The sequence below is a fragment of the Cajanus cajan genome, chromosome 7 (assembly GCF_000230855.2).
Source record: "Cajanus cajan strain Asha chromosome 7, NIPB_CcT2T_4, whole genome shotgun sequence".
NCBI lineage: Eukaryota > Viridiplantae > Streptophyta > Magnoliopsida > Fabales > Fabaceae > Cajanus > Cajanus cajan.
Window position 1 is genome coordinate 24,665,264 of NC_138523.1, and position 26,606 is coordinate 24,691,869.

General features: G+C 38.4%; 1 protein-coding gene across 2 annotated transcripts in view; it reads left to right on the forward strand.

The window, feature by feature from the left end:
- LOC109802283 (glycinol 4-dimethylallyltransferase-like) overlaps positions 1-25,171 on the forward strand; it is a 50,848-nt gene extending 25,677 nt beyond the window's left edge. Inside the window, exons 3-13 of one of the 2 annotated variants that reach the window (XM_083059455.1) lie at positions 13,319-13,578; positions 13,733-13,816; positions 13,907-13,981; positions 14,338-14,421; positions 14,522-14,611; positions 18,597-18,698; positions 19,201-19,296; positions 19,400-19,471; positions 19,557-19,655; positions 20,490-20,594; positions 21,010-25,171. In XM_083059455.1, the coding sequence (XP_082915581.1) occupies positions 13,319-13,578; positions 13,733-13,816; positions 13,907-13,981; positions 14,338-14,421; positions 14,522-14,611; positions 18,597-18,698; positions 19,201-19,296; positions 19,400-19,471; positions 19,557-19,655; positions 20,490-20,594; positions 21,010-21,051 (1,109 nt within the window). In that variant the 3' untranslated portion in view covers positions 21,052-25,171. The remainder of the gene's footprint in view (positions 1-13,318; positions 13,579-13,732; positions 13,817-13,906; positions 13,982-14,337; positions 14,422-14,521; positions 14,612-18,596; positions 18,699-19,200; positions 19,297-19,399; positions 19,472-19,556; positions 19,656-20,489; positions 20,595-21,009) is intronic. The other variant, XM_083059456.1, reaches the window with a different exon arrangement.
- Positions 25,172-26,606: the final 1,435 nt, after the last annotated feature.

The following is a 26,606-nucleotide window of genomic DNA, read 5'->3' on the forward strand; positions in this document are numbered from 1 at the left end:
ATTATCACTTGGACCGCCTTTCGGTTTTCGGTTCAAGTGATCGTTGCTTGCTTTACTTTTTGCATCTTATTCTTTTGCCCCTAATTTTTGCCTAGGACATGTCCTAGCGGGGATAATTTTGCCTTTGTTTTGCCTAGTACCCTTGTACTGGCGGGCTTTTTGTTTCGCCCTAACTTTTGCCTAGGATGCCCTTTTTGGGTTTTCATCCTAGCGGGCTGATGCAAGCAACGTCTTCAAGCATAATACTTCTTTACCACGTCAGCGTTGACTGGGTATCGAAGTTCTTCTCCGTCCATGTCTGTGAGAATCAATGCTCCTCCGGAGAAGGCTCGCTTCACCACGTATGGTCCTTCGTAATTTGGGGCCCACTTTCCGATTTTGTCCTTTTGAGCTGGTAGCAATTTCTTCATCACCAGCTCTCCCTCATGGTAGATTCGAGGATGGACTTTCTTGTCAAAAGCCTTTTTGATCTTCCTTTGGTAGGCTTGACCATGGCATATGGCGTTCAGTCGTTTTTCTTCGATAAGGTTCAATTGGTCGTGTCGACTTTGAACCCATTCTGCCTCGGAAAGTTTTGCTTCCATGATTACTCTCAGAGACGGTATCTCGACTTCAACCGGCAGAACTGCCTCCATTCCATAAACAAGGGACAATGGAGTAGCTCCTGTGGATGTACGTACTGAAGTCCTATAACCATGGAGAGCGAAGGGTAGCATCTCATGCCAGTCTTTGAATGAGACAACCATCTTTTGTACTATCTTCTTGATATTCTTATTGGCTGCCTCGACCGCCCCATTCATCTTTGGTCGATATGGGGAAAAGTTATGGTGCTGAATTTTGAACTCTTTGCACAGTTCTTCCACCATCTTATTGTTCAAATTGGATCCATTATCAGTGATGATTTTGTCGGGAATACCGTATCTGCATATGATATTCTTTCTGATGAAGGATGTTACCACCTTTCGGGTCACATGAGCATACGATGCCGCTTCTACCCATTTGGTGAAATAGTCAATGGCCACAAGGATGAACCTATGTCCATTGGATGCCTTTGGCTCGATGGGTCCAATAACATCCATGCCCCATATTGCGAATGGCCATGGTGAAGCCAACACATTGAGTGGCGTTGGTGGGACATGAATGTTGTCGGCGTATGCTTGACACTTGTGGCATTTCCGGACGTATTGGTAACAATCCCTTTCAATGGTCGACCAATAATATCCTGCTCTGAGGATTTTCTTAGCCATTGCAGGCCCGGGAATATGGGTACCGAAAACCCCCTCATGTATTTCTTTGATTACATTTTGAGCTTCGACTTGGTCTATGCACCTCAACAAGACCGAGTCATAATTCTTTTTGTAGAGGGTTTCTCCAATCAACAGAAATCCCATGGCCCTTCTTCGGATATGCTTTTTATCATTATCGCTGGCCATATCAGGATATTCCCCTTTTGACAGATATTGTTTGATGTCATGGAACCATGGATGATCGTCAACAGCTTCATCTATCAGTAGGCAGAACGCTTGCTTATCGTGCCGCCGGATATTGATGATGGGCATTTCATGCTCCTTATCCAAGGCGAACATCGATGATAGTGTGGCAAGGGCGTCAGCGAACTGATTTTCCTCCCTTGGGATATATTCAAAGACGACATTTTGAAAGAATTGTATCAGGTCTTTGATATGCTCAACATATGGTATCAGCTTAGGATTTCGGACTTCCCATTCACCTCGCAGTTGGTGAATGACTAAAGCCGAATCTCCAAATACTTTGAGCTTTAGGATACCATTGTTGATTGCTGCTTGGATTCCTAACGCGCAAGCCTCGTATTCGGCCATGTTATTTGTACAGTCAAAGTTGAGTCTTGCCGTTAAGGGGATATGCTTTCCTTGTGGGGAGATTAATACTGTTCCAATCCCCTGTCCAAGCATGTTGGAGGCTCCATCGAAATACATGGTCCACGTATCATCCTTAGGATCTTCATGTTGTAAATGCATTATATCCTCATCGGGGAAATCATCCTGAAGGGATTGATAGTCATTGGTCGGCCCGTGTGCTAGGTAATCAGCTAGGGTACTACCCTTGATGGCCTTTTGTGTGACATGTATGATGTCAAATTCTGATAATTGCACTTGCCATCGGGCAATCTTCCCAGTGATTATCGGTTTGTCGAACACGTACTTAATTGGGTCCATTTTGGAAACCAACCAAGTAGTATGCCTAATCATATACTGCCTGAGCCATTGTGTTGCCCATGCTAACGCACAGCACGTCTTTTCTAGTGGCGTGTAGCGGGTTTCATAATCGAGGAACTTTTTGCTCAGGTAGTAGATGGCTTGTTCTTTCTTCTTTGTTTCATCTTGTTGTCCTAGCACAGCTCCCATGGATTCATCAAGCACCGTTAGATAGAGGATTAATGGTCTTCCCTCGACAGGTGGCACCAACACTGGTGGATTGGCCAAACACTGTTTGATCTTATCGAAAGCTTGTTGACAATTCTCATCCCAAACTTCGGAATGATTCTTGCGCAACAGCTTGAATATTGGTTTGCACGTGTCAGTCAACTGTGCGATGAACCTTGCGACGTAGTTCACTCTGCCGAGGAATCCTCTAATTTCTTTCTCAGTTTTGGGAGGAGGCATTTCCATTATTGCCTTTACTTTATCGGGGTCCACCTCTATGCCTTTTTCACTGACGATGAACCCGAGAAGCTTACCTGACCGAACTCCGAAAGTACACTTAGCCGGGTTTAGCTTAAGCTGATACTTACGAAGCCGATTGAATAATTTTCTCAAATATTGGATGTGGTCCATCTCGTCTTTTGACTTTGCGATCATGTCATCCACGTATACTTCAATTTCTTTGTGGATCATATCGTGGAATAGCGTCACCATCGCTCGTTGGTAGGTGGCACCCGCATTTTTAAGTCCAAAAGGCATCACCCTGTAGCAGAAAGTTCCCCAGGGTGTAATGAAAGAAGTTTTCTCGCGGTCTTCTATATTCATCTTGATTTGATTATACCCCGAGTATCCATCCATAAAGGAATAGAGTGTGTTTGTGGCGGTGTGATCCACAAGTGTATCGATGTGGGGCAAGGGAAAATCGTCCTTTGGACTGGCACGATTCAAATCCCTATAATCAACACACACTCTAACCTTCCCATTCTTTTTGACGACTGGCACAATGTTAGCCAGCCATTCGGGATATTGGGATACAACCAAGAATCCCGCGTCCAATTGTTTTTCTACCTCCTCCTTAATCTTTAAGGACCATTCGGGCTTGATTCGTCGAAGCTTTTGCTTAATGGGTCGAAACCCCTCTTTTAAGGGCAACTTGTGTTCGACAATGTTGGAGTCCAACCCGGGCATATCATGGTACGACCATGCAAATACGTCCTTGTATTCCCTCAATAATTGAATCAATTGTGTTTTTATTCCATCACTGATACGGGTCCCAATGTTGACTTCTTTCAATTCTTGATCCTGCCCCAAATTCACGGTCTCCAATTCTTCTTGATTCGGTTGGAGTAGACGAGCTTCTTGATCTAGCAGTCTTTGCAGATCCGGAGAGATGGTCTCCTCATCACTGTCCAACTCAACCCATTCACCCTCGGCTTTCGGATCCCGGTCAGAGCGAGCAATCACAGACATAATTATTTATTGGTTCTGTTTAGGTTTAGAGTTTATTAATATTAATGAGAGAGAGAGAATAGAACAAAATGAGAGAATAAAGTGTGAAAAAATGCCTCTTTATTGATATATGAGTGTAAAACTGTACAAAACCCTTTATTTACATGAAAAGGTCCTCATGATCTCGGGTACTGATCATGAGTCCCTAAAAGAAAAAAATGTGGAGAGGCCCTATCATGGCTTGCCCTTCTCTCTACTCCTGCTGCGGTAGAGGATTCTTGCTCACGTCGGGCGCCGTCGAATCGAAAGTGACCCACCCAGCATCGATAAGGTCTTGGACCTTATACTTGAGAGCTCTGCAGTTCTCCGTTGAATGTCCCGGTGCCCCCGAATGGTATAGACATTTGTCTTGTGGATTGTACCAATCGGGGTAAGGTGGATTCACTTTCTTTGGTGGAATGTAAGCTATAAGACGCGCCTCCACTAGCTTCGGCAGGAGATCGCTATAAGTGGTCGGAAGTTTGTCAAACTTCTTCACAGAGTTGTATTGCGATTTGCCTGACTTCGAAGTGGAAGAAGATGGAGAAATGGTTACAGCGTTGACTCCTCCTTCTTTCTTCTTCCCGAAGGCCTTCTTAGCTTCATATGGTTGGGAAGGCTTAGCCAGCTTCCCACTTTTAAGTCCTTGTTCCACCCTTTCTCCAATGGTGATGATGTCCGAGAAGAGTGTCGTTGTGTTCCCTATCATTTTATCGTAATAGGGACCAGTCAACGAGTTGATGAATAAGGACACCGTCTCCTTATCCGACAGCGGGGGCTCTATCTGTGCCGCCAACTCCCTCCAACGTTGGGCGTACGCCTTGAAGGATTCATCATTCTTTTTACTCAAGGCTTGAAGATCTGACCTATCGGGTGTTAGGTCGATGTTATACTTATAACGCTTGAGAAAGGCGTCGGCCAACTGTCTCCACGTGCACACTTGATTTCCATCCAGCTGCATATACCAATTGAGTGCAGTTTCGGCTAAGCTCTCTTGAAAGCAGTGGATCAAGAGCTTTTCATTTGTGGCATATGCAGCCATCTTGCGACAGTACATGGTGAGATGACTTTTGGGGCAAGTCGATCCCACGTACTTTGGGAAATCCGGCACTTTAAATTTAGGAGGGAATTGAATGTCCCTCACTAAACACATGTCAGCGGCATCTTTGATGTCAAAATCATGCCCCTCCATAGCCCTCAACCGATCCTCTAGGGCGTGGAATTGTTCTTTTGAAACCTCGGGCTCTTTAATCATAATTCCAGCCCCAAGGGGTATAGTGTGTGGAGGATCTTTTTCATGCTCTTCCTCCTCTCCCTCATGATGGGACCCATGTTCACTGTGATGAGATCCATGGACGTTGTGGTGACGCATGAGTTCCATCATTTGCGCCATTTGCTCTTTAAGCTGTGAAAGCTCGGTTGTGAGCTTCTTGTTTTGCTCCTCCAATGCTTCCATTTTCTTGATTCTCTGTGCGCGCGTAAGGACAGAGAGATGACCAGCCACTTTCTAAAATGAATGTTTTAGTTAGTTTATTTTATGGAATGAATACACTCTTTAACATGAGCTTGATAAACCTCCATCTTTAAGGCGCTGCCTTTTTAAGACGGAAGTTTACCACCCTTCTTTATCTATGATCTCTCCCCAACGGAGAATCTCTATAGTCATGGGTCTCTTTCACTCATGTCAAGAGGTATTGGTGAACCTAAAATGCATGGTTTATGAGGATGCATGATGTCTTATTGGTAATGATGTACATGCTCCTCACTTTTATTATATTTTCACACATTGGTTTTTCCTCTCATGTCATGGCATTTTCATGCATGGGGATTTATTCTTAGACCTTATTACGAGGTTATTTATTAATGCACAAACAATTGCACATAAGCATTTACACAAACAATTCACTCATCCACGAACAGTCACGAACGAATCACGAGGTGGGGGTCTCCTGCAGAAAAGTGCATATTCAAGGAGGATCTAACTGTTCTCACTTGGTCAAAGGCCCCCAAGGTGCCCCCATTATAGGGACCCAATTCCTCTCGTCGTAAGTCGATGGAAAGTTCCAACGCACTGTCGGACTCAAGTTCATGGTTATCACCTTGAGTGATGTTTTTCCGACAACGGTCTCGTAGGCTCCTATAGACCCATTCAACCGGCCGTACTAACATCCACTCCCTATGGATTACCACTCATGCCCCCGGGTATAGAGGGAACTGTTGTGTGCAAAGGTTTGTGTGCAATTTATTTCAAACAATTGCGGAAATTTAAACAAACAACAGTTATTTAAAGCCAAATATATAAAGCATGTTATCATACAAGCAAAGGGGTAATGAAGTAATTTTAACTTATTATTTGTTAAAAATAATCTGTCACTAAATGGGACTGACTCTCGAAGCTTCCCCAGTGGAGTCGCCATCTGTCGCCACCGGCCCGAAACGGGCTTTCGGCATTCGCGAAGGATGGTTTGGACTCGTTTATTTGTTTAAAAATATGGATTGCTAGAATGACGTATTCTCAAACTGAGACCTTGTCAAACGAGCAATTTTATTAAATGATTCGCCAATCCATATTAATCCCAAGCGGGACCCTCCATGGATTAGTGGTTTTCGCAAAAGGAGGGGTTCGTGGAGTCGCCACCAATGTTTTACTCAAAACATTGGAAAAAGGGATAAGGCAATTGATTTTACAAATCAACTTTGGCCATTACAACCAGAGTTGGGTAAGGGAGTCGGTTACGCGTGGGGAAGGTGTTAGCACCCCACAGCGCCCCTTTCGGGTTCCCTATGACAGATTATTTTCTAAAATAACAGCGTAAAATTACTAAATTACCCCTATTTATTCTAAGCAATTATAAATTAACTATCTACATGATGACAGTTTAAATATGCACACAGAAAGCAGTAAAAGGAAGGATTTAAGAAGAAACCTCTTGAAGCGTGCTTTTATATATTGAGTGAAACTGGGAAGCTTTTTGGCATTCCCTCGCTCTACAAGCTCGCTCGCTCCTTCCTAAAAAACTTTTAACTATGGAAATCCGGAGGATTTCCCTTCGACTAGGTTCGATCCTCAAGCAAAATGGCTCGGGGCTCAAGAACTTCGTCGGATCAACTCTCCGAGTGATTTCTAGGGCAGAACACTGCTCAAAAACCCCAGAATACTCAAGGAGAGGGTTAAAACTATCTGAAAAAGTGTGGAATGACGTCCAATTGACGTCATATTTATAGGGAATAGGCGCAATACGGCCTACAGAAGCAATACGGCCGTATTGAAATTTTTGAACTTCAATACGGCCGTATTGAGTTCAATACGGCCGTATTGAAATTCAGAAATTTCAATACGGCCGTATTAAGTTCAATACGGCTGTATTGAAGCTTCAATACGGCCGTATTGATTTCAGTACGGCCGTATTGAAGTTTCAGAAACTTCAATACGCCGTATTGAGTTCACGGCGGCCGTATTGAAGCTTCAATACGGCCGTATTAAGTTCAGTACGGCCGTATTGGGCTTCATTCCCTCCACTTCCTTATTTTGAGCTATTCTAAGACCTCTAGACCTACAGAGAACCCTCCTAGGGCCTTCCAGGAGTCCTTCTGGCTGATCTTCCTTCAGTCTTCGAGAGTCTTCAAGCTTTATTTCCGACCCGGACAATTTTAGGGGTCTACAATCACCTTGAGTGATGTTTTCCGACAACGGTCTACGGGCACCAATAGACCCATTCGACAACCGGCCGTACTAACATCCACTCCCTATGGCTTTCCACTCATGCCCCCGGGTATAGAGGGAACTGTTGTGTGCAAAGGTTTGTGTGCAGTTTTTATTTCAAACAATTGCAAAAATTTAAACATTCAACAGTTATTAAAAGCCACATAGATAAAACATATTATCATACAAGCGAGGGGTAATGAAGTAATTTTAAACTATTATTTTTAGAAATAATCCACCACTAAATGGGACTGACTCTCGAGGCTTCCCTAGTGGAGTCGCCATCTGTCGCCACCCGCCGAAACGGACCTTGGCATTCGCGACGATGGCCGGACTCTTTTTAATGTTTTGAAAGATGATGGATTGTTAGAACGACTTATTCTTAAACTGAGACCTCATCGAACTAACAATTTTATTAAATGATTCACCAATCCATGTTAATCCCAAGCGGGACCCTCAATGGATTAGTGGTTTTCGCAAAAGAAGGGTTCTTGGAGTCGCCACCAATGTTTTACTCAAAACATTGGAAAAAGATATAAGGCAATTGATTTCATAAATCAACTTTGGCCATTACAACCAGAGTCGGGTAAGGGAGTTGGTTACGTGCGAGGAAGGTGTTAGCACCCCACAACGCCCCTTTCGGGTTCCCTATGACGGATTATTTTATAAATAACAGTGTAAAATTACTAAATTACCCCTATTTATTAGAAATGACTATAAACGAGATATCTACATGATGAAAAATGCAATGCAACAATCAGAAAGCAATAAAAGGAAGGATTTGAAAAAGAAACCTTTGAAGCGTGCTTTTATATATTCAAACAGACGTTAGGAAGCTTTTTGGCGCTCTTTCCCACTACACGCTTGCTCGCTCCTTCCCTAAAGATTAATTTTTACTATGGAAATCAAAAAGATTTCCCTTTGACTAGTTCGAATCCTCAAGCTAAATGCTCAGAACTCAAGAACTTTGTCGGATCGGCTCTCGGAGAGACCTCTAGGGCAGAACACTGCTCAAAAACCCCAGAATACTCAGCAAGAGGGTCCAAAAGTATGGAAAAAGTGTGTAAGGACGTGCAAATGACGTCCTATTTATAGGATTGGGGCGCAATACGGCCTGGGAGGTCAATACGGCCCGTACTGGGTTTTTGAACTACAGTACGGCCGTATTGAATTTGGTACGGCCGTACTGAAGTTCAAAAACTTCAGTACGGCCGTATTGATTTCACTACGGCCCGTACTGAAGTTTTTTGAACTACAGTACGGCCGTATTGAGTTCACTACGGCCGTATTGCAGTTCAAATGGCTCAGTACGGCCGTACTGAACCTCTGGGAGGGTGTATTGAGCTCCAATCCTCACACACCCTTATTTTGAGCTACTCTAAGACTCCTAGACCTACAGAGAATCATCCTAGGGTCTTCCAGGAGTCCTTCTGGCTGACTTTCCTTCAGTCTTTGAGAGTCTTCGAGCTTTATTTCCGACCTGGACAATTTTAGGGGTCTGCACTTAACACATGCAGAATCTCATAATACCAATAATTCTCCAAACAAAAACAATTATAAAATTACTTATCCTACGAGCTTCCTCCTCTATCCAATTCCCTTATGTAACTTTGCATACAAATAATTCCCTTTTCCCCCGTACCTCGATAAGCAGTAGCTAAAACTAAAGCAGAATCTAGTTGTTTTCCTCCTCTAGGTTCCCCTCGGTCTTCAGAGAATGTAGAAGGAAAAGAAGTCGGAATTGAAAGGTGTGCTTTTTGGGAGTGCCAGAGCGCTCTATTTATAAGCATTAGGAGTGGCCGGAATGGCCCGTTTCAAATCCGAAACAGCCCGTTCTGGACTCTTCGTCATTTGTAAAATTTCACATCCAGAACGGCCCGTTCTAAAACTAGAATGGCCTGTTCTGGGGTTACATTTTAACCCATAACGGCCATGTTTGGAACGACTCATTCCCAACTAGGGTTATAGGCCATTTTGGTGGTTTGGAACAGCCTGTTCCAATTTGGGAAAGGCCCGTTCTGGACTACTAAATCACCCATATTGGGCTTTTGGGTCTTCGTACAATCTGTGAAAATCGGACTGTTACAAAAATCAATACAAGGAAATAAAATTTATACTACTTTGACCCAAAATACAAGGTAAAAAATAAAGGAATTATTTATAAGGAAAATACACAAAGAAGAGAAAGTAAGCTACTTACATAACCCAAAGCTCAATAAGAGTTTAAGCCTTTTTCCTTTAAGCCTAGCCCACTCCTCTTTGTTCCTTTAGGACTTGGCCCCTAGGCATGATGTCATCAACTTCATGGTACTTCACACAAAGATATTTTACATAACTCTCCTTGGTGAGAACCTTTTATCAGTCAAAATTTCCCATTGCTAGCCCTTTTCTGAGATGTTTGACTGTCTTTAAGATTAGGATATTCACAGTGCAATTTGGTTTGGTTTATACCTTAAATGTCACTCGAACCGAAAAAAAAATTAAGTGCAGTTTGATTTGAATAAATTATGAAATTTGAACTAAACCAAAACAAACTTTTACTGTTTGGTTTGATTTTACGGTTTTTAAAATTTTTTATTTTAAAAAAATAAAATATTTAATTTCATGTTATTTGTTTAAGATTGTACGTCAAAAATAAAAACTACAAGTATACAAATGCTAAAATATTGTCAATTAATGTATTTAACACCAATTTTAACTTATTATTTTAGTAAAATCATTTCTTTAATACAATTTCAGTTATCATATTAAATATTTTTTCTCATATATATAGTTTGTCATTTAAAAAAAATATTTTCAAACGTTATAAATAATTCATAATTTTTTATTCTAAAATTTAGTTAGTAGTTTATAATATTATAAAATACCTTTTAAATATTATAATGTATATTTGGAGAGATAAACATCTTTTAGTATCTTTCAATTTTATAAAACACCTTCAATTTTATGTGTCAATTTTGTATAAATGCACATTGCATTTTGGAAAAATATATATTGATAAATAAGTGTAGTTTGGTTTAGTTTTGAGCAGTTTCATATTCCAATCCAAAAATCGAACCAAACCACACAATTTTGAAAATTTAAAAATTGAATCGAACCACTAATTTGTTGTTTTGCATTGGTTTTTAGGTTTTTTTTGGACTAGTTTGCAATTTTTTGTTTAAGTTGGTTTGGATTTGAACACCCTTATTTAAGATCATTTACTATCTCCACAAATCAACACAAGACTCTTAACATACTTTGTTCTCACTCGCACACTGTTTGGGAAACTTCCCAGAAAGTTACTCATACCTAAATTGCTCCAAATCAAACACACTTAACTATAAAGTTCTTAAATGATGAGCTATATACTAATATTATAATAGTTATTAAAAATTAAGCAACCTTTGGCCTGATAAAACAAATCAAATTTACATACTAAAAAATAGAAAGCATTAACAAGAACCTTTGGAAAGTAGATGTATCTTGTTGTTATAGTTAGTACAAATTAATTCCTTTAAGCCATGCTTAACTTCATAATCTCACTTGTACAAATCTCTAGATTCCTGCCATTCTTGTATGTTTGAGTTGTTATATACTAGGCCTGAGCACGGGTCGGGTTCGGACGGGTTCGGGTAAAAAATATTTAACCCAATCCAAACCGACCAAAAAAAAATTTAACCCATTTTCGACCTAACAATGTTTCGGGTTTATCGGGTTCGGATTTGTCGGGTCTCGGATTAACCGGGTCGGTTTAGTCGGATTCGAGCGCAAGTTCGAGCGCTACCAGCACCTCCTCCAGAGCTTCACCGACGCCGAAACCCTAGACGACGCCTTCAAGTGGATGGCCAAAATCAAGGCTTCGTCTGTTATTTTTCCGGCCCCAGGGGAGTTTACTCAACCCATTCCTCAGTCTTCCGCACTGCTCAAGTAAGTGTGCGACTCCGTATGAGGACCTCCTTCCCTTCCGGCCCCAGGGGAGTTTACTCAACCCATTCCCCAGTCTTCCGGTGCACTCGCTTTATATCTCCGACACACAAGGAAGGACGCGGTGGGAATGTTGGCGAGCTTCTGAACCGCCTCAAGGTCGCCACTGAAATCAAGGACAAGTTTGTTCTTCAGAACAAGCTTAATAGGGCGTTGAGGCTGAGCGGCGGTGGTTAGGTTTTCTGAGCACAAGAAGAGAAGGTTTCGTTTCGTGAGCAGCGGCTAGGGTTCCTCTCGCGGTGCTAAAATGAATTATTTTGGGTCGGTCGGGTATGGATATCTACGGATTCAAATTTTTTAATCCGAACCCGACCAACAAAACCCATAATAAACCGACTCTAACAAACCCGAAAAACCGAGAAACCGCAAAAAACCGGCCGCACAAAGGAACTTACCTGCGGGCACTTCGGATTCGGTCGGGGACGGAATTTCTGCTCACCCCTATTATATACTATTACTACATAACTGTCACCCATCACTTAGAAGCAACAACTATTTCACAAACATCATAACTTAGGAAATTGCACATTATAGTACTTAAAAATGAAAAATGCATTTAACCATTTTAGTTTTAATTCAAATTACACAAGAAAATGCATGTAAATCAAATTATTGTAATGTTGAAGATTAGTGAAATATGATTGGATATATTTGTAAAACTTATTTGAATACTAGTGAAAATAAGATACTTCATGCCTTGTTAATATTTTGAGGTGTGAGAGTTACAAAACGATTATGAGGTATGAAGTTTAGTTTTGGAAAATAATAATGTTTATTTAAATTAATAAAGTTAAATTATTGAGTTATGTTACACTAAAAAAAATAAAAGGAAGTGTGCAACTGCCATAATAAATAAATTGTAAAAACGTCTTAAAAATTGTGTATGCGAAAATAATGATCAATCACCTTTATATTGTTATAAATAGAAATTAAAGTATTTAAATAATTGAATTATTTATATAATTGAATTAAAACCAAAATAAGATGTTAGAATATTAATTTGATGTTAATATATTTTATTTTATATATTTTAAAGCACTATTGAATTAAATCATATTAGTTCAAAATGGAAAAAAAAAATCATTGCTCCAAAAACATATCTCCAAAATTTTGACAAGATTGAATATTAAGGCACCAATCAAGTTATTATTAGATATTTTTAAGTAATAAATTGTTGGTTAAATTGTACTTTTAGTTCCTCTATTTTTATCAATTCATAATTTTGGTCATTTTATTTTAAAATAAAGACATTTAGTCCCTCTAATTTTAAAAATATTAAATTTTAGTTCTTCCAAAAAATTTATATTCAAAGTAAAACCCTTTTTCATAGATAATGTCAACCAACAATCTATTTTCAAAGTTGTGTGACTTTACTTTTCCCACAAACGAAGGGATATGTAGGAGTAGTAATCAAACCTTTGTTACCAATATAATATATATATATATATATATATATATATATATATATATATATATATATATATATATATATATATATATATATATATTGATAAAAGATAGATATTAAAAAATCCATTCTACTTTGAAAATTCATTTTTCTTCTAATTTTTCATATTTCAAAAACCTTGAAAAAATTACTAAAAATAATCTATGAAAAAGTAATATAAATATTTTCAAATTTGTTAAGTCTTACACGATCAAATAAAGAGGTTTCTTATGTGTAAATGACTCGTGAATCAAACTCAATTTGTAAAGAGTAATATTACTACATTAAAGTTTTTTTTAATGTATACTCTAACAAAATAAATTTTGATGATGATTTACTTAATTTAAGTTTTTAAAATTGATTATTCATTCTTGATTTGTTGTCATGTTTTCCTAATTGTAGTAGTTTTAATACAAGATTTTTTTTTCTATTGAGCATGGTCTTTGATATAAGATTCAACATTTGTTGATCTAGATTCTTATATATCAATAGTATTCAACATTTGTTGATCTAGATTCTTATATATATCAACAGGTTCAGAGCATAGAAGGAAAACTCAAACAAAATATAATTTTTGGAGGGTGCGACAACCAACTTGGCACCATCATTATAAATGCATTGAAGGAGGGTCCACAAACAAAGAATGCAATAAAAAATATGTTGTGAAAGCGATCCCTAAACCATCTTCTGATTTCGAACCTCATGTTTCTGATCCCAAAAATATTTTCTCCTCTTTAAAATATTTGTTGATTGCTTTCTACAAGCTTTCCATTCCACAAGCCATTTTTACTCGAGTAAATTTAATCTTTCCTATGATTACTCTCAAAACTAATCCTTAAATATTATTGTCAATTCTTAATTTGGTTCATTTGTATGAACCATTTTTTTGGATAATAGTATAATATCATTAATGTTTTAAATTGTTCAATTTTATTTTTCTTTTGCTAGACATTAAGCACAATTTCCGCGTCTCTCCTTGCAGTGGAGAAATTATCAGATATATCTCCACTATTTTTTATTGGCGTGTTACAGGTGAGACTCTAAATATGTTGTTTCTTTTCAAGTAGCTAATTATAACCTACAATTGACTTCGTTAATATTTTTTGTTTTAAAATGTTTCAGGCCATGATACCATTCTTGTTTTTGGATATTTATGTTACTAGTGTGAATCAATTATTCGACATTGAAATAGACAAGGTATGAAACTTATTATTAGAAATAAATAATATAAACCAAAAAATAAATAATATTTTTATTTATTTTGGGTTTTTGAATTGTTCCATCAAAAACAATGTTGGTGAAATAATTGTTTTCAAATATTAAAAAACATATAAAGAATGGGTGTGTACATGAGTGTATGCTCACACCCAATAATTTGGGCACTTCATATGATTTTGACCACTAAATACCTTTTTATATTTGGGTTTATCATCTCCCTAATTATTATAACCTTTGAAATGAAAACATGCAACTTTTTATAACTTACAAATTTTTATGAGGACGTATCATACGGTTTATCTAATTACTACTTTGTGTTACATGCTTTCTTGTAGATAAACAAACCTTATCTTCCATTGGCCTCTGGGGAAATATCATTTAAAACTGGCGTCATTGTTGGTGCATCATGTTTAACCTTGGTGATAAATTGATTATTCATCCCTTATTATAATGATAATTTTCAGTATGAGTTTCATTGATAAAGTTAAATAAGACTTATTATTTTACTATCTTTTACAGTGTATTTGTTTTGGTTGGATTATCGGTTCATGGCCATTGATTTGGGGTCTTCTATTTTGCTTGTTTGTATGGACTGCTTATTCAATCGATGTGAGTTCTTTTGAATTTCATTTAAACTTCTTTTTTCATCTTACAATGTTTCATATATAAGTTAAAAAGTATCCATGATGCAACAATTAGAGTTGTTGTGATGTGACTAAGGGATTATAGATTTGGTTGTTTATAATAGATTTGTAATAGAAACTTCATCTAAAAGATGAAAGAAATAGTTTTTTATTTTTAGCATCCTTTCTTAAATATCAGTACGAATGTTGTAGTGGTGTAAAATTGATTAAACTATCTATCAACCTAAGTTCCAAGGCTAGCACATGCTTCTTCTAGCTTTATTCTCTTTTACTGGTTTAGGTGGAGGTGATATAGGATTGCTATTCTTCTCAAACCCAAAACCTCAATAGTTAATGATGATGTTCATCTTCTTAGTTCTCCCTTTGTTCCATCTCTTAGAGTTTGTTAATTTTTATTTCTTATTTTGTATCTTTTCTATTGGTTTCAATTGTTATCATGAGTTAACTTTTGAAAATTTGTAAATGGTTGTGTTTGTTCAAAGCTTATTTTAAGCACTTTAAATGGTACTAAAATAGATGGAAGTATTCACGAGTCATGGCTTATTCACTTCTCTTAAAAAGCTGACCTTGTGTAACCCTTTTTTAAAATACATTATATTAAAGCTTGTTTAAACAAAAATATTTGTAATTGGACCAATCAAGGTTAAAAGAAAAATCTTAAATCTACAAAACCTCAATGTATCAAATCCTAGTTTAGAAGGAATAAATCAATGAGTTTAAGAAAAACAAGGTTTTCGTTGCCAAATTCAACAAATATCTTAAAACTTAGGGTCCTGAATAAACATATAATTTTGGACAAAACAGTCTTAAGAAGGTTTAGCACATTTAGTACTTTATTCCCATAATAACACATCTAATTCATACACCTTGAGTATATTTCATTCAATTAAGAATCTATCACAACACAGTCATTTTCCTTTGGAGTTATCAACTTAGAATATCACTTATCATTTCACGCAACTTAAGAATACACTAAACAAATACATTTCATCGAGTATCACACCATCTATAGTTTCATGTACAAGAATATCATTTGATATAACATGCCTTTATATATCAATCAATTCTAAAAATTTCTAAATCTTATAAACATTGTACAAAGGCTCAAAAGTGTCATGTAGAAAAACTGAATGAGATAGTCTAACTTATAGATTTTTATTATCTCAAGGTTTTTGTTAAAATCCATGAGGCATACAATCCATACACACAAAACAATAAAAAGATAATTCATAAGCATAATTTACCAATTCAATAAATAATAGTTAAATAATACAAACTCATAAAGTAAAGTGTATAGAAATGAGTTGTTAGTGCTTCTGACTAACTCCAAAAACCTAATAGTAGGTTATCTCACACATTCCTTACCTTGGGTTTGTGAAAGGTTTCTTGAAGGCATTCCAAGCTTTTTTCGTGCTCTTTTCTCTTTTCGCTCTTGAACTTGTAAGCGAGATTACTTTCTCTCTAGTTTTTAATCTGGATACTAGGACCTTTCAAATAAAATAGATTAGAAAAAAGATCACAATAGATGGTTTTTATGTGGCATTTGGGAAATTGGAGGCTCACATGCAAAACCCCATAAATGATGGTTAAAAGGAATGAAAAAAGAAAAATATGTTCATTTCAACTCATTGATGATATCCAGAACTCAACGAGGTTGAATTGGTTCTATCCAAACTTTAAAGAAAAGCTCCAAAGTCTCTCAAAAGCCTGAAAAGGTATCAATTTTGGAAAAAAGAAGGACAAGGAGACCGAGAATGAAGAAGGAAAAATGAGGAGGTCAGGGTGGTGATCTGGTAGAGGTCTCATGGACATTAGAGTTTACATGATGAATGAATAGAAGAAGAAGTAGGTGAGGTTGATAGTGGATGAAAGGATGTGATGAATGGAGGATGAAAGAATGTGTTGTGATTGGCATGGAAGGGTGAGATAAATGGAAAGGTAGGCATGATGTTTAGACTTGAGAGGGAAAGATTGAAATTGAGGGAGAGATGAAAGGGATAAGTGCTTGTAGAGAATTTGGAAAAGGAAGAGTGTTAGTGAAGCTTGTGTGTGTGTGTTTGTGTATGTTTTAACCGTGAAATGAAAAAGGAAATATGTGAGGATAAGGGTTTTGGGCTTTTAAGTTTGGTTAAGTGTTTTGAGTGGAGTGAATTAGTGTCTAGAATGCATAGGTATGAATTTTGAAAGTTGTGTGGAGTTTAGAGAACAAAAGGAGAGGAACTTTAGGAGATAAAAGATCAATGAGATTAACCAATTAATCTCACAATTGACTCTTTAAAATTTTAGGGAGGTTGTTAAGAGTCTTATTTTGACTTAGAAAAAACTTTTGAAACATCAATTTCCCATCATAGATAGTGATTTAAAAACACTTACTACTAGCTAAAATATGGAATTTATATGCACTCAAATAAATTAATATAGTAATGTATATCTAATTAACTTTAATTAATCAAAATTAAAGGAATTATTTTAGTAAAAACTTTAATATTCGATGAAAGGAAATAAATTCTTATAGGTAATTAATATAGTTAATACATCATATTTATCTCAGCTTTTGAACTCAATTTAACCAACAGAAGAAAAAAAATTGAAAACACTATAAGTATTTTTTTAAATCAATCACTAAAATATTTTTAATGTATAATCATATTTATTTTCCAAAACAAAAATGATTAAGGATGCACCTATGTGCACTTATTCTCCTATTGCTGAAAAGTGGGATGTTACAACATTACGTTGAAGTCTTTTTGATAAGTCTTGACACCTATGTGAAAAAAAAGTGTCTTCTTCTTCTTTGAAAAAAAAAAATATTTAGCATAGATTATGTCAAACAAACATTGCAAAAGAAGATTTTGATTTTGTAAAGGCAATATGAACTTCCTACTAATTGTTTATTCATTTTGGTGCTTCAACGAATGACTTGTTCTTACATGTATAAGTCTTGGTACAACTTCGAGCATTTTGTATAGAGGAAAAACACATACACACACATACAAGGGAGAGATCTACTTATTTTAAGAGAAAGTCTTGGTAAACTTACTCCACTCAATAACTTATGGTCCACATTCAAATTTAACGATTGAACTATTGAATAAAAGGTTTAGAACGTAAAAATCATGTCTATAAATATTTAAAATATTTTAAAACTATTTAATACTTTGTCTCATTAATTCAAATTAAAGAATATTCATAAAAATATTTTATATGTTAATTTAAATTTATATGATAAGGTACAATATGATTTTGAAACTCACGATTTATATTGAAGTATTTATATGTAGGTAACATATATTGTGAGAACGATTTTTTTTTTTGTGAGAATGAGAACTATCACTCTCAATATTGAATATATTTGGATTCTCCTTTACAATTTTGAGCCAAAACATTTTTATTAACTTAAAAACATCTTAGAAAATAATTTCTTAGGCATTCCATAAATTGTAATCACTTTTTTATCATCAAAACAATTTTAGGAGTTATACATTTCATACGTCTTTGGTTCCAAAACCATCATATGAGATATCTCTCATAAAGTCACATGAAGTTTACACCATCATCCATACAATCAATGATTAGGAACCCATTTGTAATCCCTCAAGCTTGGTGAAAGAACCTAGCTATGAATCCCCACCAATATCTTGACTAGTTTTTCCAATAAACTTTAAAGTCCTTAAACCCAAACATTCTTAAAGTACTTTTTGAAATATTAAAATTTCAAATAATTTATTTTGAGTTAAGAGTATTTATTTATAAAAAATATTTTATTTGACATCGAAAAAAGATTTTTTTTTGTTAAATCATTTTAGTACCTCTTGAAAAAAAAACATTTTCCCATTATAATTTATTATTCAAATTCAAACCAATTTATTAGATTAATATACATGAATATTTTATAACAAAATACATTTTAATTTTTTTTATGGTGATAATAATGTTTTGGAACTTTTCAGGTGCCCTTGCTAAGATGGAAGAAACACCCACTACTTGCAGCATTGTGCATGATTGTTACTTGGGCATTTATATTTCCAATTTCCTTTTTCTATCACATGCAGGTTTTGTTCTATAGCCAATTATGATTTTAAATTTTTATTGTGTGACCTACATTAACTTTTATGTAAATAACAATAACAACAAACCCTTCTCCCAAATTTCTAATGTTGGTTTCATTGGATTCATAATTATCTATCTTAATTCACTAATGAGAATTGAATCATTAGATGTGAGTGAGAAAGTTGAATGTGGAGAGAGATGAATGAACTTCACTTTCATTACTCTAGCATGATATTTACATTTATCTTGAAAGTTGACTACGCCAAGTATAATTATTTTACCTGAATAATGAAAGACTTATCACAAATTTTCGGTAAATTATAAATATGTACATGTGATCACAAACTATCAAACTACCTTCTCTATGTAATGATATATATTTTTGCCATATAGTCCTAGGAATTCTATATTCTCTATTATCATTTTCCATGTTATTAATCAAAGTAAGAAAAAAGAAAGAAATTTGTATATTTTTTTATTACTAATTAATGTAACATTGTACAGACTTTTGTGTTCAAGAAGCCAGCTAATTTTCCAAGATCATTGATTTTTAATGTTGTATTTGTTAGCATCTTCTCTGTGGGTATGTCATTATGCAAGGTAAAAACCTGTAGTTCCTTAGAGCATATTTTTCTTTCCAGTATCAAAATTTTGGTTCCTTATAAGTGTACCTTATATAAAACATTTTATTGTTTTTGCATAGGATATACCTGACATTGAAGGAGATAAAACATTTGGCATTTATTCTCTACCAGCACGTATAGGTTTGAAACGAGTATGTTCTTCAAATTCAATATCTTAATAGAATTAATTGTGTTCTCCTATTTTTCCTTTGGTTGTTCCTAACTAATCTTTGCTAGGTATTTTGGATTTGTGTTTCCCTTTTTGAAATTGCTTTTGGAGTCGCCCTCCTAATGGGAGCAACATCTTCTTCTTCCCTTTGGATTAAAATTGTAACGGTAAAATACTTATTACTTGTATAGGTTGCAACTATAGGTGTTATATTATTATTTCACTTTAGAAGTTATTTCTCTTACATTCACCAAAAATTAATTATTTCTTTCTGCACTAGAATACCGGGTTGTGATTTTGATTAAAATGTGTTAAAACATATAACAAATGTCCCATAATATCCTAGTGATATCTTAAGTGGTTTAGAAAAACTTAGAGTATCTCTTTGGATTGATTTTATTTTTTCTTATATACCATGAATTATTTCTTTATATAGTATGGACTAAGGGACTATTATTAGTATATTATAACTTAATTTTTTCTATCTTTTGTGAATAACTAACCTAATTATTAAAAGTATTCCATTTCCTTTTCCCATTTCTATTAGAAAATCTTAAAGTTAATAAGTCTAATAGGAACAATTTCTATCAAACAAATAAGACTATATTATTGATAAGAAAATACAAAAAAAAAAAAAAAAAATAATCCAAAGTAAATGCTCCGTGCCAAGTTTCTAAAATGTATGTTGGAAAACTAATAAAGACTAGACATAATTTCTTTCTCCCTTTGAACCTTTAAGTATATATAATGTTTACTATAGTGCGATAGATTCCATTTTTCTTTAATATTGTCACTCTCTAATATGATGAAATATTTCCTTAGGAAAGGATATTTCCAACCTTTTGATCTTGATATAAGTTTTTAGGGTAAAAATTTATCTTTAAAGAATACATTATTTCAAGAGAAAACATGTCTATTGTTTCATATATTGATATAAGCGAATATAAAATTGTTTAAACCTTTGAGAAATGTGTGAAATTTATCTGGAGCTAATGTTTTAGGGTCTCGGACATGCTGTTCTAGCTTCAATTCTCTGGTTTAAGGCCAAATCTGTAGATTTGAGACACAATGCTTCCATAGCATCCTTTTATTTTTTTATATGGAAGGTAAATTTTCAATGACTATTTAGCATTTAAGGAATTCGATATTAAGATTACCATTATAAAAAAAATATCCAATTACTTTCCCTTGTCTTTAGAAATAAGGTTGTTTGCATTCTATTGATTTCTTATTTTCAATAGAAAATAAAAAAGAAAATGCTACATTAGTGAAATTGGAGCTTTTTCTTTGTGACAATGAAATTTTATGACTAAATTGATGCTCTTAATCAATCTAATTTCATCTTTTGGTGAAAAACTGAACACCGTTCATAGCATAGAACATACAAAGATGTGAACTATTACTAGTTTATTTATATATTTCATTTCAAAATGTTTGCAATTACATTTCTTTTTATCTTTTTCATACAAAGTAGAACAAGATTTTGTATTGATTTATTGATTTATTTATTTTTTTTTGCAGTTATTGAGCATAGAGTACTTCTTCATGCCTTTAATTAGATAAGAACGTGTTCGAAGATTAAAATAATTTCCAAAACATGTACAATAGAACATAAACCACTTATTTTGTGTCTAAAAGTTATTAACATTATATAAACATGTGTTACTATATAATAGTTATTGTATCACTAAGATATGTCTTCAATTGTCTAAAGACTCTATGCTTTTAAATATGTTTTTTAGTGCTTTGTGATAGAGAGTGGTGATAGTCAATGTATTTTGTAACACCATGGGGATATTACATCTTAGTACCATGCAACATAAAGATACTCCATATGTAGTGTTCTTACCGGAAATTTGCTGTAGAGATGATCCTCCGAGTAAGATTGGTGAGCCTCCTTCGCTGGTACGCTTGATGCTCCAAGATGGGGGTGGTACCTGCAAAAGAGACTCCGATGCTAAAGTTAGGGTTTGTATGAGTATGAGTCTCGTATAAGTAATGCACGTACCTTAGTGTGAATTATGGTTGCTTTGGGCCCTGGGCCTGAGATGAGATATGATAAGATTAGATAATGGATCTCGTCTAGAGCGAGATTCCCTGAGATCAGTTATGATCTACTTAAATGCCGAGCTGACGTCGCGTAGCGCGTGCCCGAGGTCATCTTGCGCTGTGATGCCGAGCTCGGAGTTCAGTTTCGCAGTACGGATAGTACACTAGCCCCCCGAGCTCCGAAGACCAGGTCGAGGAGTTAAGACCAAGCTCGCTAGAGGGAAGTGACCTTTCGCGTACGTTGGCCTATCAAGGTGCCTTCTCATTTCGATAACCGAGGCCGGCGCGTTAATGGGCGCGACGGTTATGCAATGATGGCCTCATTTAATGTGTGATCAGGCGTGTCTTTTGGCTGACACGTGCCGTGACCGTTTTGAATTTGGGGAAAAACCCTTTTCTTTCTCTCTCCCGCGTCTCTTCTCATTCACTTTACTTTCTTCCACTCTTTGGCTTCTCGAGTACGATAGTTCTCTTTGCTTTCTTGCTTCCGTTCGTTCTCCGTCTCCATTTTCACAGTCCCCGTCATCGTTTTCGGTAACCCAGTCATTGTTAGGGTTATTTTCTGAGGAAGAGTACCAGGTACTTTCTTTCTGCAGTTTTCTTTTTCTTTCTTCCCCACTCTTCTTTGGGTCTTTCTTGTCGTCTTTATAGCTGGAGGGAGTGGTGCTGGTTCCTCCGCACCTGCCAAGGGCAAGGCACGGGGTAAGGCGGCGGCTGCCGGTGCGACCGTCGCCGCGAAAAAGAAGGAGGTGGCTCCGCCATCAGACCTCGTTCCAGGCATTCCAGGGTCTGACTGGGTTCGGCGCGAGATGGCGAAGACCCAAAGCGTTTTCCGGTCCTTTCGTGAAGTCAATGCGGTTTTGAGATCGCTCAAAATCTGTGACCCTTTTGTGTCCCGAATGATCCATCTTGAACCGTGTCAGGCCGGAGAGGGCGTGTATACGGGGAAGTCCACTGACTCTCCCCATTTTTATATGTACCATTGTTTTTTTAGGGATTTAGGTGTCTGCCTTCCCTTCACCCAATTTGAGTGTGATTTTTTGAATTTTGTCAACTCGGCCCCTTGCCAGTTGCACCCCAATAGTTGGGGTTTTTTGAGGGCTTTTCAAGTCCTCTGTTCAGTGCTAGGGGTAGAGGTGTCCCTTCTCGTTTTTTTTCATTTTTATCAGTTGAAGATAGGCGTTCCTCCTTATGGCATACTGTCCCTAAGCGGGAGTAGGGATGGGGGTTTGTTTACCCTCTACGCCCACTCATACAAGAATTTCAAGCAAGAGTTTTTCCGGGTCGCTCTTGTGGATGTCAACCCATTGGAGGATGGGGGGTTTTACTTCGGCGGGCTGCTGAAGTTCCCGTTCTACTAGTGCTCTGAACCGTCCAGGTTTCAAGGGGTTGGCCAATTGAAACTGAGGCGGCCGCCGTTGAGAATCTCGCAGCGCTTCCTCGTCCGCTGGATTGTAAGCTCGTTCTGTCGCTTGCGAACTCAACATATAGGGAGAGGGGCCTGGAGAGCGAGTATTTCACCCTCTTTTTAGATTATTAAGGTTTGCGAAAATCCTTTTTCTGATGTGCTTCGGTATGCTGTGTTTGTAGGCATAATGGGCATGAATAAGTGGCGCGAGCTGAAGCACCGCTACAACGTGACCGAGCTCAAGGTCCCTGAGCCTCCAGAGGAGGAGGTTTCCCCCCTGAAGGTCACCCGAAAAAGAAAGAGGGGCGATAAAGAGGTCGGGGGGACCTCTGCCCTTCGCGGAATGGAGGAGGTGACCTCCAAGGCTGCAGATGCCGATGCAGTCGATCTCACTGGGAGCCCTCCGCCTGGGGAGGTTCCCCAAGTAGCTATTGCAGGGACTTCTGAGCAAGCTGTTCCCTCTGCCGAGGTGGGTGTTTTGTGCATTAATTTATTTTCTATGTTGATTTGGCTTGGTTTGTTGAGGTGCTGTCTCTCTTTGCAGGCTGGGGTAGCTACCGAGGTGGAGGTCCTGTTTGCTGAGCAGGTCGCCCATGCTGCCAAGGTGAGTACCTCAATTTTTTCTTTTCCCTCTACCTTGTATGGTAGATTCTTTTTTCTTGACATGAGATCGGTTTTTGCAGGAAGGGGGCGCTGTCGAGACCCCGGTGCCTCTAAGGTCGGAGGTTCCAGACGTGGACCCCCCTGGTGCCGAGCGGGGGATGCCGGCTTCTGCTTCTGCTACAGTTCGCGGCAAGGGGCCAAGTGCCGAGGTCCCTCCGGCTACGCCTGTGGCCTCTACACCATCGTCAGGGCCGTCACAGGGGGCTTCCCGGAGCCGATATATTGCTCACCGGTTCGGGAAGGGTCGCTCTGATGTGCGCCTGGACCATGTGAGTGCCTCGGCCGACATGAACTCGCTGTGGAGCGCTGGGGTGACTGCCGAGAGATTCTTCCCCGAGGGCACGTTGAGCTCGGAGGATCAGGGGATGATCGAGGAGGTCGGGCCTGTGGAAGGCTTTGACGCTGCTCAAGTCTTTCTTCGGAGGACTATGGCTATTGTTGACCACTAGAAGCACAAGTGTTCCAAGCAGCAGGAGGACCTGGCCAGGCTGAAGGGCCAAGTTAAGCCCTTGAAGGAAGAAGCTAAGGCCCTAAGGGAGGGGAGCAAGGCTTTGAAGGACGAGAACCGGGCCTTGGAAGGTGCTCTCGGGGAGGCTAAGCTGCGTAACGAAGCCGAGCTTCAAGCTACTCGAATGGAGGTGGAGAGGCTTCGGAAGTCTCTAGAGATTTCCCTGCAGTCGAACGAGACCTATGCTACTCAGGTTCGCGACTTGCAGGAGCTCTCCAGTTCCTCCTGAGCTCGTATGCGTGCCTTAGAGGATGAGGTCACTGCGCAGAAGGCTGAACTGGTGGCGGCGGCCGAGAAAGGTCTCTGTGACAAGGTGGTTCTTGGCGGCCAAGTGGAGGAGAATGCCGCTTTGAGGGTGGACCTCGCGAAGCTGGAGGAGGCCAAAGCGGGGCTGGAGAGGAAACTCGAGGAGACCGAGCACTCTGTTGTGGTAGAGCATAAGAGGGGTTTCCTCAAGGCCGCTCGCCAGGCCAGGCTCCTTGCGCCGGGGTTTGACTTCTCCGCTATGCATGTGGAGAAGGTCGTCCGCTTTGGGAAGCTGGTAAGGGAGAATGATGTCGAGGACAACTCCAGCGAGAATGCCTTTGCGTAGGCCAATTTTGTACTGGCTTAGCTAAATTTTTTCTGCTTTATCTTTCTGTTTTGAATTCGAGTGTAGAACTCTGGAAGCATCACTTGTATATATGTATTTTTGTCTTGTTGTTGCGTTTTCTTTTGCTTTTGCGTTTAAGCCTGATTTTTCCTTTTTTGCGCGTTTTGAGAGATATACCCGGTGTCTATTGTATCTTTGTGAAGGTTCGAGCTCGACCTCCGATTTTTGTTAACTAATTCTTGTGAGGGTTCGAATTTTGACCTTAAGTCGATAATGCCGAGGTCCTCAGAAATTGGAGCAAAATGATTTTATTAAGGTTCGAACTCGACCTTGGATAAGAGTATTGAGGTTCGTATTCGACCTCAAACTTTAACGAGGTTCGGCTTCGACCTCGGATAAGCGTGCTTAAGGCTCGTACTCGACCTTAAATTGGAGCAAAATGATTTTATTAAGGTTCGAAATCGACCTTGGATAAGAGTATTGAGGTTCGTATTCGACCTCAAACTTTAACGAGGTTCGGATTCGACCTCGGATAAGCGTGCTTAAGGTTCGCACTCGACCTTGGATAAAGAGTATTGAGGTTCGTATTCGACCTCAAACTTTAACGAGGTTCGGATTCGACCTCGGATAAGCGTGCTTAAGGTTTGTACTCGACCTTAAATTGGAGCAAAAATGATTTTATTAAGGTTCGAACTCGACCTTGGATAAGATTATTGAGGTTCGTATTCGACCTCAAACTTTAACGAGGTTCGGATTCGACCTCGGATAAGCGTGCTTAAGGTTCGTACTCGACCTTAAATTGGAGCAAAAATGATTTTATTAAGGTTCGAACTCGACCTTGGATAAGATTATTGAGGTTCGTATTCGACCTCAAACTTTAATGAGGTTCGGATTCGACCTCGGATGAGCATGCTTAAGGTTCGTACTCGACCTTAAATTGGAGCAAAAATGATTTTATTAAGGTTCGAACTCGACCTTGGATAAGAACATAAAATAAGAATATGGATTGACCAGAATGAGTCATTTCATTGATTATGTCCGTGTGCCTCATTAAAAACCCTCTCAGTCAAAACAAAGACTGAGGCAGGAAAAGAGTGCACAACTCGTTCATACACAATTAGTTGAAATGGCACTTAAGGTGCGTAGCGTGCGGCATTGGCTCTTTGCCGTGTTCTTGTAGTCGGGGAGCTCTGGTGTCTTGAGCTTTGTCTTTGGGCTTGCTAGCGGGGCTCGATCTTTCACTACAGGGATCGGTCCTCGGGCCAAGGTCAGTGGCCTCCTTGCGGGTGATGTGAGCTACGGTGGGGGATCTCCCTTGCTTTGCTTGCTGGACGAGGAGATCTTCAGACTCTCGGCGTAGCACTGCCGAGCCGTCTTCTGATTTGCTTTGACGGAGATGATTTTACCGTCGCTTCCTGGGAACTTCATGGTGAGGTGCAGAGTGGACACCACTGCCCCAAGCTGGTTCAACGTCGGCCTCCTAATGATGATGTTATAGGAGGTGTTGGCCTCCACAAGGAGGTATCGAACCATGATTCTCCTTGTGCCCTTGTTCCGGCTTCGCTGGTCCTTTTCCGCAAACCTGGTCACGGAAAGCGAAGTGTTCCTCCATCTGGATGTAGCCTGCCGCGCGAGCGCGAAGCTCGTCCATGTCGCGAGGAGACTCACGACATAGGCTGTCGACGAATGGTCCGGGCTTGAGTGCCATAAGCATGGCATGCAGGGCGACCTCGGGGTTCAGATTTCTGATCTTAACCGAGGTGGCGGCAAATCGCTCCATGAACGCCCAGAGTGGTTCGTCGTCGTTTTGCCTGAGACTGGCCAGGGCGGTTGAAGTGACATGGTGAGGTCGGCTCGTCGCATACTGCGCTGTGAACCTTCTGACTAGTGTGCCAAAA